Source organism: Muntiacus reevesi, chromosome 20 (genome assembly GCF_963930625.1).
Source record: "Muntiacus reevesi chromosome 20, mMunRee1.1, whole genome shotgun sequence".
Taxonomy (NCBI): domain Eukaryota; kingdom Metazoa; phylum Chordata; class Mammalia; order Artiodactyla; family Cervidae; genus Muntiacus; species Muntiacus reevesi.
This window is the reverse complement of record NC_089268.1, coordinates 6,659,520-6,673,468: the sequence shown is the minus strand read 5'-3', so window position 1 is coordinate 6,673,468 and position 13,949 is coordinate 6,659,520. Positions and strand designations below refer to the sequence as shown.

The following is a 13,949-nucleotide window of genomic DNA, read 5'->3' as shown; positions in this document are numbered from 1 at the left end:
TGGACAGAGTCAACAGGCCAGTGGTGTGCCAAGAGATACTTAAAATCAGTTTTCTGAAGGGTGGAGAGGAGGGAAGCTCTGATACATATTGTATGCCAATTGTTATGGTGTAAGTATTTCTGGGTCTATCTTCAGCTAGGGTGAAAAATAGATGCCACCAATTAGAAGGACTTGCAAAGCATTTCAAATAGGAAGATTGAGTCAGAGTCCAATTTTCTGCACTGGAAATCTGTTATAAGTGTGTGAGATGTTCCTGAAAATCATGCCACGGTTCCCTGTCCAGTTGCTGGGAACCCAGAGTCTTCTGTGGCAGCAGCTGCCTAATCCCTGGATTCCATTTCCCTTAGGTTCTTTAAGAACTTTGTAGTACCCACAGCAATCTTAAAGGAACCATGAGAAGATTCTGGTGAGTCAGTTCTGTGATGCTCTATGAGTTTTTCCTGAAGAACAAGCTTAAGGTCCACCCTGTCAGCTCTTCCATGCATTGGGTAAATCCTTAATTCTCTCTGTTAAGTCCTTTATGTTTAAATTTGCCACATAAACTTGATTTCTTGTAGATTCCCATTTAGAATGTGAAATTCTTAACTCAGAAGATCTGGCCATATCCTCTCCTCAGTTCTAAATGGCAACTACAAAATCCATTTGTGAAATCTTCTTAGCCAAATGTTTCCTTTCCCTCCTCTGACATTCCATAACTTGCTGTCTGTTCCTATGTTACAGGAATCCCATTTGCATATAAATTGTCCTCATTTTAGGATTTAGACAAGTTCAGGGCAGATAATGTCAGAACAGTAATGCATCTGCATAAAGACAATCTGTGGGAAGGACATTAATCTAAGGGAATGATAGACATGCAAGATTGGGCCAATAACAACACACTTATTATTAAATGATCTCAGCAATTCTGATACAGACTTCCTTCCCTACCCTTGAGGATTCATATCTGATCCCAGGGAGAGAGATAGCTACTGGAAAGTAAAGATTACTGACAGTGTCATTAAAATTTTGAGTGTTATTTTTGTGCACACCATGAAGGTAGAGAGATAGAATTTTTCATATTTTAATTTACACATCAGAGCTGTAGAGCCTCAGGACCATAAGTCCTCCCGATACAGGAAAAGCTATAGCTCACAAAGCAGCTGCCACTGTAGCTCTTTGGCACAGAATTTTCAGCGGGCTGGTTAAACAGCATGCCTGCAGATCCAGGAAAACTCTCTGAATCATATCAATGTCTTTGCTACTTAGAGTTTTGGTGGTGAGGGGTGATGCAGGTCAGGAAGCAACAGTTAGAACTGGACATGGAAAAACAGACTGGTTCCAAGTAGGAAAAGGACTAGGTCAAGGCTGTATATTGTCACCCTGCTTATTTAACTTATATATGGAGTACATCATGAGAAATGCTGGACTGGATGAAGCACAATCAGGAATCAAGATTGCCGGGAGAAATATCAATAACCTCAGATATGCAGACGACATCACCCTTATGGCAGAAAGCGAAGGAGAACTAAAGAGCCTCTTGATGAAAGTGAAAGAGGAGAGTAAAAAAGTTGGCTTAAAACTCAACATTCAGAAAACTAAGGCATCTGGTCCCATCACTTCATGGTAAAAAGTGGCTGACTTTAATTTTGGGGGCTCCAAAATCACTGCAGATGGTGACTGCAGCCATGAAATTAAAAGATGCTTACTCCTTGGAAGGAAAGTTATGACCAATCTAGACAGCATATTAAAAAGCAGAGACATTACTTTACCAACAAAGGTCCATCTAGTCAAGGCTATGGTTTTTCCAGTAGTCATGTATGAATGTGAGAGTTGGACTATAAAGAAAACTGAGCACCGAAGAATTGATGCTTTTGAACTGTGGTGTTGGAGAAGACTCTTGAGAGTCCCTTGGACTGCAAGGAGATCCAACCAGTCCATGCTAAAGGAGATCAGTCCCGGGTGTTCATTGGAAAAGAAAGAAAGTGAAGCTGCTCAGTCATATCTGACTCTTTGCGACCCCGTGGATTGTAACCTACCAGGCTCCTCCGTCCATGGGATTCTCCAGGCAAGAATACTGGAGTGGGTTGTCATTTCCTTCTCCAGGGGATATTCCCTACCCAGAGATCAAACCTGGGTCTCCCACATTACAGGCAGATGCTTTAACCTCAGAGCCAACAGGGAAGTATTGATTGGAAGGACTGATGCTGAACCTGAAACTCCAATACTTTGGCCACCTGATGATAAGAGCTGACTCATTTGAAAAGACCCTGATGCTAGGAAAGATTGAGGGCAGGAGGAGAAGGGGACAGTAGAGGATGAGATGGTTGGATGGCATCACTGACTCAATGGACATGGGTTTGGGTGAACTCTGGGAGTTGGTGATGGACAGGGAGGCCTGGCGTCCTGTGGTTCATGGGGTCACAAAGAGTCAGACGACTGAGTGACTGAACTGGAAACTGGTGAGGGGAGAAAAGTCTTCCCAAGGCAGAAAATGAGTCTGGTGTCTTTGAGGATGAAAAGAGGCAACAATTGTATATTCTTACCTCCTTTGTCATAGATTGGGTGACCATAGGTATGTGAGTTTATCTCTGGGCTTTCTGTTCTATTCCATTGATATATGTTTCTGTGCCAGTGCCATAATGCTTTGATTAACATAGCTTTGCAGTATAGTCTGAAGTCAGGGAGTCTGATTCCTCCAGGTCTGTTATTTCTTTCTGAAGATTGCTTTGGCTATTTGGGGTCTTTTGTGTTTCCATACAAACTATAAAATTTTTGTTCTAATTCTGTGAAAAATGCTATTGGTAATTTGATAGGGATTGCATCAAATCTGCAGATTGCTCTAAGTATTATAGTCATTTTCACATATTGATTCTTCCAATCCAAGAACATGATATATTTCTTCATCTGTTTGTGTCATCTTTGATTTTTCTCATTTGTGTCATAGTTTTCTGAGTACGGGTCTTCTGCTTCCTTAGGTAGGTTTAATCCCAGGTATTGTATTCTTTCTGTTGCAATGGTAAGTGGGATTTTTTTCCTTAGTTTCTCTCTGTGATCTTTTGTTGTTAGTGAATAGGAAGGAGGAGATATGCATATAGTTGATTCATGTCATTGTACAACAGAAACTAATGCAACATTGTCAAGTATCTATACCCCAATTTAAAAAAAAAAGAAAATAGGCAACAAAGGCAAAATAGATAGTCAACAAGGACCTACTGTGTAGCACAAGGAACTCTACTCATTATTCTGTAGTAACCTGTATGGAAAAAGAATCTGAAAAAGAAGGGATATGTGTATATGTATAAATGAAACACGCTGCTATACACCTGAGACTAACATACTGTAAGCCAAACGTACTGCAATATAAAGTAAAAATTAAATTAAGGATTTTTAAAGAATAAGAAAAAGTGAGGCAACAAGGGGTACACACATACAAATGAAGCTTTTGTTGTTGACATTCAGTAGCTCTAGTGATTCGTCAACAGGTTTTTTTGTGTGTGTGTGTTTTGTTGTTGTTGTGTTGTTTTGTTTTTGAGCACATGTAACCAAATCTTTTCAGGAGGAAAATAAAAATGGCAGATGATTACTGTACCCAAAACAGCCTAATATTGAACAGTGTTTAAGTTAAGTCACTCAGTCATGTCCAACTCTTTGTGACCCTGTGAACTGTAGCCCACCAGCTCCTCCATCCATGGGATTCTCCAGGCAAGAATACTGGAGTGGGTTGCCATTTCCTTCTCCAGGGTATCTTCCAGACCCAGGGATCGAACCCAGGTCTCCTGCACTGCAGGCAGACGCTTTATCATAGTTTTAATGTTGGGGAGCATAGTGTAAGAAGCAATATTTATTCAAACTATGACCCTGTATTTACTTCCAGGCTTTTGTGGCTTGGCTTTAAGATTAAACAGTAATGGTTAACCTGCAGTGATATGAATGCATGGTATCTTCCCATCTAATCCAGTTTATACACACCTTAAGACTCAGTTGTAAATTCCACACAATACCTAGCACAGTGCCTCATACATAGTAGGTGAGCAAGATGTGTGGTAAATGAGTGAATACCTATTCAGTTCAGTTCATTCACTCAGTCGTGTCTGACTCTTTGTGACCCCATGAACCGCAGCACACCAGGCCTCCCTGTCCATCACCAACTCCCGAGTTCACCCAAACCCACATCCATCAAGTCTATGATACCATCCAACCATCTCATCCTCTGTCATTCCCTTCTCCTCCTGCCCTCAATATTTCCCAGCAGCAGGGTCTTTTCAAATGAGTCAGCTCTTTGTATCAGGTGTCCAAAATATTGGAGTTTCAGCTTCAAAAACAGTCCTTCCAATGAACACCCAGGACTGATCTCCTTTAGGATGGACTGGTTGAATACCTTTTACTTTTACACATTTTCTTTTCTTCCAAATACTCACACATACACAAACCCTGCCAACACCATAAATTATATTAATATAAACATTACCAATTTAGAAACTGTAACAACATGATTTAATAATATTTTATCCTGAACAAACTGAAGAACTTCCAAATTTATTTCCTAGTTTAAAATCATAAGCTTTCCTCAGGTAGTAAAAATAGTGATTGTCAATTTCATAATACAAATGAAAATTTAGTATCAATCATTTAAATTATTTCTTTACATTTATTTAGTTATTTCAGAGAAAAAGATAAATAACTCAACAATAACTTTTATTTTAATTTCTCTAAAATAAGCTATGTTCTTGAATGTCCACAATACTTCTGATTATGGCTTCTTTTGAAAAATATTTAGAGGGGTCAAAATTATTTTTAAAATGCTGATGTATGGATGTAGCAGTAAGACATTTTTTTCCCTTGGTAGAGTAATTAGAGTTCCCTTTTGGAAGATAAAAAAGCAAGTAAATACATTGGCAATTCCAATGAGTGTCTTTAAACACTAGCTCTGCTAATTTCCAAAGAAGTCAATGGTCCCGTATTTTGCCTTTATGCTCTCAAGAGAGAGCAACCTCATATAAGACCTGTCTACCTTGAAGACCACCTAATGTTTTACAGCTACAATTTCTAAAGAAAAACATGACAAAAACATGGCCTAAGGCAGTACCATTTTATGAACAAATGTTCCCAAGTCACAGTGAATATTCCACATGACCAAATTTGCATGCTTTTTGTATTTGCCTGTAACGGTAGCCATTAGTACTATGGGATAATGTATACACGCATATATACACACGTTTCTACTTAAAGTCAGATCCTAAGAAGTTCTTTAAAATAATATTCTTTAAAGAGGGAGTTCTGATGAGGTTTGAGTCAGAGTGACAGAAAAATCTGTTAATCTCCTATCAGGCAGAGTTAAATAACAGTCTTATTAGAGACTTTGATGATTTTGGAGGAAAATTTAATAATGATATAAATCAAATGTTAAAATAATCCTCTAAGGAAACTTACTTCATTTGGGAGAAAAATAAAGTTTCACTAGTAACCATAGTGAATTGATATTATTGCAGTTGTTTTTATAAGTTGTTGCTATGACTTTTTTGACTTTGGGGCTAGATTTTACTTCAAATACAACAGATGGCAATGATTACACTTCTGTAACTTTTTTTTCTGGAATAACTAAACAGAGCATAATAAAATAAACAGAAGTATACACTAGAGAGTTTTGTTTTGTTTCACATTTTATTAAAACTAAAAGTGAACAAAGTAACTCAAACCAAATATAAAATGAGACCTCCATGTATTCCAAACTTTACCTAAAAATTGAAAAATATTAAGATATTCTATTTTTTTTACTTCTCTCATGGTTTTAAGGAAACTAAAACAAAATGGAACAAAAGATAGTAAGAAAGAAAGTTTGCAACATCAACAACTCAAATCAGAAGCAAATATTAAAAGCCTAGGAGAAATCTTCTCTTTATCTGTCTCAGTTCAGTTCAGTTGCTCAGTCGTGTCCGACTCTTTGTGACCACATGAACTGCAGTACACCAGGCTTCCCTGTCCATCACCAACTCCCGGAGCTTGCTCAAACTCATGTCTATCGAGTTGGTGATGCCATCCAACCATCTCATCCAACCTCTCATCTCATCCTCGTCCCCTTCTCCTGCCTTCAATCTTTCCCAGCATCAGGGTCTTTTCTAATCAGTCAGCCTTTTACATCAGGTGGTCAAAGCATTGGAGCTCTAGCTTCAGCTCAGTCCTTCCAAAGAATATTCAGGATTGATTTCCTTTAGGATTGACAGGTTTGATCTTGCAGTCCAAGAGACTGTCAAGAGTCTTCTCCAATACCACAGTTCAAAAGCATCAGTTCTTCAAGCTCACTCTTCTTTATGGTTCAGCTCCCACTTCCATACTTGATTGCTGGAAAAACCATAGCTTTGACTATATGGAACTTTGTCTCACTTGCTACAAATTGGAGAAACCATAATTTGATAGAATTAAAATCTGAAAAGAAAATCTTATAATGGAATTTTTATCCCAGAGATATTCAGTGTTTTTCTTAGTATTATGTGGTATCTGTCAATACCCTGAATTTTCCTTTTCATGACCTCTCCAAAAGGAGAAGATTTGGGTAATTTTCAAAATTCAAACTAAAGCTTACAAATAAAGACAAATAATGAATATTTTTCACAGAGCATATTTTAAATAAATTAATTCTACAAGGATTATTTAATCAAAAATGACATAATTGATGGGAAATGCCCTCTAATGAACAAGAACACTGATGTCAGGGACCAGATTCCCATTTCAAGATGTTTAAAATGTTGATGAGTGTCCTTGGGTTAGTCATTTGACTTCCATTCTTTATTTTCCCATTCTGACAAATGAAGGCAATAAATTCTCTGATAAGATAGAATTTATAAGTCATGCTGAAATGTTGATATATTATAATTAGATAGGGACTTTAATGCATCATAATAATATCAGTGATGGAACTCTTAGTCATGGTGATTTCTTTGGCAGGGATAAAAGTCTGTCTTCAATAGTGTGTGGAATGGTTTCTCAATTGCCAAATTGCCTTTTTAATGATCTCACCGTGATTTCATCCCTTGGTTAAGAGCTTGAGAATTTAATGAAGTAAAGTGTACTGACTGAGCAATACCCCAAGTATTTGCCTATAAAATTTTTACTTAAAAAAAATCTTGCAGAAATTCAGCAAAATTACTAAAGAAAGCCAGCAAAACCAATCTTAGCAATGCTGAAAGATCAAATACCTCTAGTAAGAATCACTGATACTACAAGTCAACTAATTATTAATTATTGTAGACCCGAGGCCACTAATCTGAGAACAAATAGACTGAAGTTTCGTATTCAAGATATGTTTTCCAACTGTAAAAATAATGCTTGATGATGATTTTTAAAATTCATAAAAATAGAAAGAGTAAAAGAGTACAATAAGCATTCATAATGTCCCCTCAAAAAATGACTATAATTTTACTATAATTTTTGCCAGTATTTTTTTTTCCTAGACTGCATGTCTAGGCAGTCCTCTTCTTACATATTTCTTTCCTGGAAATGTATTTAAAAGTTAGAAGACTAAAATAATCAAATTTTTAAATAGCACATGTAAATAGATCAGGTTATATTTGCAAAGAATTAAAATCATACATACACACTTATATGCCACACACATGTTGCAGTTTCCTCTTTACAGTTCAGATGGGCCCAGGTACATGAGAAGATGGCAGTGAAGAGAGGCCTCCAGAAGACCCAGGCATTTTTGTTCTGAACAGGCCTTTCCCCTACCAAGACTTCTGCAGGGCCAACAGCAAGAGTTCCTCACCCTACAAGCCTGGATAAGCTGAATGCCTGGATGAGAGGTGTGGACAAGGGGCTGGGCTTCCCTTGCACACACCTAATGGGTCCCAGCCAGCCCTGCACACTGTGATCATCAACATCAGTGTCCCTGATGAACGTGAGTGTCCCAACTCGACTGCCTGTACAGGAAGACCTAAGGTCATCTGCCACTAAGCCTACCCTCAGCCTGCCCTGACCCCACCGTGCCAGAAGCATGTACAGGAGGAGCAAAGCTTGAGTCATCTCTCCAGTGAGCTGAGGGCTTCATGGAGCTTCCTTAGCAAACAAGATGAGAGCATCAAAGAGCAGGACAACACGGAAGGCTGAGTCAGGTCTCTGTCTGCAAGAGGTTGGGGCCAGCAGCACCAAGGACCAAACAAAGCACATTTGCAAGGCTGTGGCAATCTGCCCTTCCTTCTGCAGAAGACCTTAAAAGCATTCTGTAAAATTACCTCTGTTCAAAACCATGCGTGTACATTAAGCATAGAACGTGTGTGCTGAAGAAATATCGTATAATAAATAGGATAGCATATTAATATATTTATACATGCACATCTGTATACATATATATGTTTAATTATAATATTGGATTACGCAAGCTTATTTTTTAATATTTATTCCTTATGATGCTCATTGTATTAACTTACTCTCACTTATATTAAGAATTTTAGCTTTTCCCCCCTCCCCCCAAGCGCCGCTACGGCCGCACTGCGCTCACTCTGAGTTCCGGGCTCCTGCTAAGCCAGCGCCGCTGTCGCCTCCCTCCAGTCGCCATCATGATCATCTACCGGGACCTCATTAGCCATGACGAGATGTTCTCCGACATCTACAAGATCCAGGAGGTCGCGGACGGGCTGTGCCTGGAGGTGGAGGGGAAGATGGTCAGTAGGACAGAGGGTAACACCGATGACTCGTTCATTGGTGGAAATGCCTCCGCTGAAGGCCCCGAGGGAGAAGGTACCAACAGCACAGTAATCACTGGTGTCGATATTGTCATGAACCATCACTTGCAGGGAACCAGCTTCACAAAAGAAGCCTCCAAGAAGTACATCAAAGATTACATGAAGTCAATCAAAGGGAAACTTGAAGAACAGAGACCAGAAAGAGTAAAACCTTTTATGACAGGGGCTGCAGAACAAATCAAGCACATCCTTGCTAATTTCAAAAACGATCAGTTCTTTTTTTTTTTTTTTTTTTTAGTTGGAGGCTAATTACTTCACAACATGATTCAGTGGGTTTTGTCATACATTGACATGAATCAGCCATAGAGTTACATGTATTCCCCATCCCGATCCCCCCTCCCACCTCCCTCTCCACCTGATTCCTCTGGGTCTTCCCAGTGCACCAGGCCCGAGCACTTGTCTCATGCATCCCACCTGGGCTGGTGATCTGTTTCACCATAGATAATATACATGCTGTTCTTTCAAAACATCCCACCCTCACCTTCTCCCATAGAGTTCAAAAGTCTGTTCTGTACTTCTGTGTCTCTTTTTCTGTTTTGTATATAGGGTTATCATTACCATCAGTTCTTTATTGGTGAAAACATGAATCCAGATGGCATGGTTGCTCTGCTGGACTACCGTGAGGACGGTATAACCCCACATATGATTTTTCCTTAAGGATGGTTTAGAGATGGAAAAATGTTAACAAAGTTGGCAGTTACTTTGGATCAATCACCTGTCATCATAACTGGCTGGTCACTGCTTTTCATCCACACAACACCAGGACTTAGATGAAACTGATGTCATCTCGAGCTCTTTATTTGTTTTGAACGTTCATTTATTTGGAGTGGAGGCATTGTTTTTGAGAAAACGTGTCATGTAGGTTGTCTAAAAATAAAACACATTTAAACTCATTGAAAAAAAATGAATTTTATCTTTGCAGGGTATAGAGAACAAGGAACGCTTCTACACAGTTACTTTGGAGAATGGTACAGTTTCCTTAAAAACTAAAACTAGAATTACCATATTATGTTACAATTACACCCTCAGGTATAATATCTGAAAACTTTTAATTCAAAAAAATACAAGAACTACTATATTCACAGCAGCACAAATTGCAATAGCCAAGACATGGAAGCAATCCAAATGTCTGACAGACGAATGGATAAAGAAGACATGCTCCACTTTGTTGTTGGTACATATATACAACAAAACATTGCTGTTGCTGTTTTGCTGCTAAGTCCTATCAGACTTTTTGAGACCCCATGAGCTGCAGCACACCATGATTCCCCGTTCTTCACTATCTCCTAGACTTTGCTCAAACTCATGTCCACTGAGTCAGTGATGCCATCCAACGATCTCATCCTCTGTCACCAGTGGCCTCTTGCTCTCTATCTTTCCCAGCATCAGGGACTTTTCCAATGAATAAGTTCTTCTCAAAGGGAGGCCAAAGTATTAGAGCTTCAATTCAGAATCAGTCCTTCCAAAAAGTATTCAGGGTCGACTTCCTTTAGGATTGACTGTTTGATCTCCTTACTCTCCAATGGACTCTCAAGAGTCTTCTCCAGCACCACAGTTTGGGAGCATCAGTTCTTCAGCACTCAGCATTTTTTATGGTCCAACTCTCACAATCATGCATGACTATTGGAAAAACATAGCATTGACTATACAGACTTCTGTCAGCAAAGTGATGTTTCTGCTTTATAATGCACTGTCTAGGTTCAAGGGATCAGATCTGATAGACAGACTGCCTGTGGAACTACAGATGGAGGTTAGTAACACTGTATAAAAGGTGGTGAGCAAAGCTGTTCCCAAGAAAAAGAAATGCAAAAATGCAAAATGGTTGTCTGAGGAGGCCATACAAATAGCTGAGAGAAGTGAAAGGCAAAGGAGAAAAAGAAAGATGTACCCATCTGAATGTAGAGTTCCAAAGAATAGCAAGGAGAGATAAGAAACCTTCCCTAAGTGAACAATACAAAGAAATACAGGAAAACAACAGAATGGGAAAGACTAGGGATCTCCTCAAGAAAATTAGATACCAAGGGAACATTTGATGCAAAGATGGGCATAATAAAGGACAGAAATGATATGGACCTAACAGAAGCAGAAGATATTAGGAAGAGGTGGCAAGAATACACAAAAGAACTATACAAAAAAAATCTTAATGGCCCAGGTAACCAAGATGGTGTGACCACTCACCTAGAGTCAGACATTCTAGAGTGCGAATTCAAGTGGCCCTTAGGAAGAATCAGGACAAACAAAGCTAGTGGATGTGATGGAATTCCAGCTGAGCTATTTCACATCCTGAAGATGATGCTGTGAAAGTGCTGCACTTAATGTGCCAGCAAATTTGGAAAACTCAGCAGTGGCCACAGGACTGGAAAGGTCTGTTTTCCTTCCAATCCCAAAGAAAGGCAATGCCAAAGAATGTTCCAACTATCCAGCAATTGCACTCATTTCACACGCTAGCAAATTAATGCTCAAAAAGCTCCAAGACAGGGATCAATAGTACATGAACTGAGAACTTCCAGATGTTCAAGCTGGATTTAGAAAAGGCAGCAGAAACAGAGATCAAATTACCAAAACCTGCTGGATCATAGAAAATGCAAGAGGATACCAGAAAAAAAAGCATCTGATTTATTGATTATCCTAAATCCTTTGACTATGTGGATCACAACAAACTGTGGAAAATTCTTTAAGAGATGGGAATACCAGACCACCTAACTGCGTCCTGAGAAACATGTATGCAGGCCAAGAAGCAACAGTTAGAACCAGACATGGAACAAGGACTGGTTCCAAATTGGGAAAGTACTTAAAGACTGTATATTGTCACCCTGCTTATTTAACTTACATCCAGAGTACATCATGTGAAATACTGGGCTGGATGAAACACAAGCTGGAATCAAGATTGCCAGGAAAAATATTAACAACCTCAGATATGCAGATGACACCACGCTTATGACAGAAAGCGAAGAGGAACTAAAGAGCCTCTTGATGAAAGTGAAAGAAGAGAATGAAAAGTTGGCTTAAAATTCAACTTTCAAAAGACAAAGAGTTTCTGGTCCCATCACTTCATGGCAAATAGATGGGGAAACAATGGAAACAGTGACAGACTTTATATTCTTGGGCTCCAAAATCACTGCAGATGGTGACAGCAGCCATGAAATTAAAAGACACTTGTTCCTTGGTAGAAAAGCTATGACAACCCTAGAAGGCATATTAAACAGCAAAGACATTACTTTGCCAGCAATAGCCATTATGGATGTGAGAGTTGGACCATAAAGAAGTTTGAGAGCTGAAGAATTGATGTTTTTGAACTGTGGTGTTGGGGAAGACTCTTACAAGTCCATTGGACTGCAAGGAGATCAAATGAGTCAGTCCTAAAGGAAATCAGTCCTGAATATTTATTGGAAGGACAGATGCTGAATCTGAAGCTCCAATACTTTGGCCACCTGCTGCAAAGAGCTGATTTTGTAGGAAAGACCCAGATGCTGGGAAAGATTGAAGCCAGGAGGAGAAGGGGATGACAGAGGATGGTGGTTGGATGGCGTCACCAACTCGATGGACACGCATTTGAGCAAGCTCCAGGAGATGCTGAAGGACAGGGAAGCCTGGCGTGTTGTAGTCCACGCAGTCTCAAAGAGTCGGACACAACTGAGCAACTGAAGAACAAGCTTTGTCATAGCTTTTCTTCCAAGAAGCAAGTGTCTTTAAATTTCCTGGCTACAGTCATCATCCACAGTGATTTTGGAGTCCAAGAAGATAGTCTGTCACTGTTTCCATTTTCCCCATCTAATTGCCATGAAGGGATGGGACCAGATGCCATGACGTTAGGTTTTTGAATGTTGAGTTTTAAGCCATGTTTTTCACTCTCCTCTTTCATCTTCATCAGGGGGCTCCTAGTTCTTCTTCAATTTCTGCCAATGGAGTGGTGTCATCTGCATATCTGAAGTTATTGATATTTATCTCGGCAATCTTAATTCCAGCTTGTGCTTCATAGAACCTGGCATTTCACATGGTGTGCTCTGCATAGAAGTTAAAATAACAGTATGCCAATATACAGCCTTTATATACTCCTTTTCCAATTTTGAACCAGGCCTTGGTTCACATCCTGTTCTAACTGTTGCTTCTTTTCCTTTCCATTAAAAAAAAAAAAAAGATGTTCTTTCCATCATAGGGGATTGGAATGCAAGAGTGGGAAGTCAAGAGATACCTGGAAAAACAGGAAAGTTTGTTCTTAGAGTACAGAATGAAGCAGGAAAAAGGCTAACAGTTTTACCAAGAGAATGCACTGGTCATAGCAAACATCCTCTTCCAACAACACAAGAGAAGACCCTACACGTGGATATCACCAGATGGTTAATATGGAAATCAGATTGATTATATTCTTTGCAGCTGAAGAAGGAGAAACTCTATATAGTCAGCAAAAATTAGACCCAGAGTTTACTATGGCTCAGATCATCAGCTCCTTATTGTAAAACTCAGGCTTAAATTGAACAGAATAAAAAAAACCACTAGGACATGTAAGTATGACCTAAATAAAATCCATAATGACTATACAGTGGAGGTGATGAATAGAATCAAGGGATTAAATCTGGTAGACGAAGTGCCTGAAAAAGTATAGGAGGAGGTTCATAACACTGTCCAGGAGGCAGTGACAAAAACCATCCCCAATGAAAGGAAATGCAAGAAGGCAAAGTGGTTGTCTGAGGAGGACTTACAAATAGCTGAAAAAAGAAGAGAAGTAAAAGCAATAGAGAAAGAAAAAGATATACCCAACTGAATGTATAGTTACAGAGAATAATGAGAGAAAAGATAGCCTTCTTAAGTGAACAATAAAAAGAAATAGAGGAAAACAATAGAATGGGACAGACCAGTGTTCTCTTCAGTAAAATTGGAGATAGCAAAGGACACAAACAGCAAGAATTTACCATAAGCAGGAGAGATTAAGAAGAGGTGGCAAAAAAAAAAAAAAAAAAAAAGAAGAGGTGGCAAGAATACACAGAAAAACTATACCAGAAAGAGCTTAATGACCCAGATAGCCATGATTTTGTGCTGGTGTGTTCACTTACCTAGAGGCAGATATCCTGGAGTGTGAAGTCAAGTGGGACTTAGGAAGCATTACTACAAAGTTACTTCAAGTGATGGAATTCAAGTTAAGCTATTTCAAAAGTTAGTTCAGGTGATGGAATTTCAGTTAAGCTATTTCAAATCCTAAAAGTGACATATGGAGGCTAAATAACACGCTTCTGA

General features: G+C 39.1%; 1 protein-coding gene across 1 annotated transcript; it reads left to right on the top strand.

The window, feature by feature from the left end:
* The first annotated feature begins 8,423 nt into the window (after positions 1-8,423).
* Positions 8,424-9,432, top strand: LOC136151454 (translationally-controlled tumor protein-like). The gene is made up of 2 exons (XM_065912589.1): positions 8,424-8,929; positions 9,282-9,432. Exons 1-2 carry the CDS (start codon positions 8,532-8,534, stop codon positions 9,301-9,303), a joined length of 420 nt encoding a protein of 139 aa, XP_065768661.1. The 5' UTR covers positions 8,424-8,531; the 3' UTR covers positions 9,304-9,432.
* Positions 9,433-13,949: the final 4,517 nt, after the last annotated feature.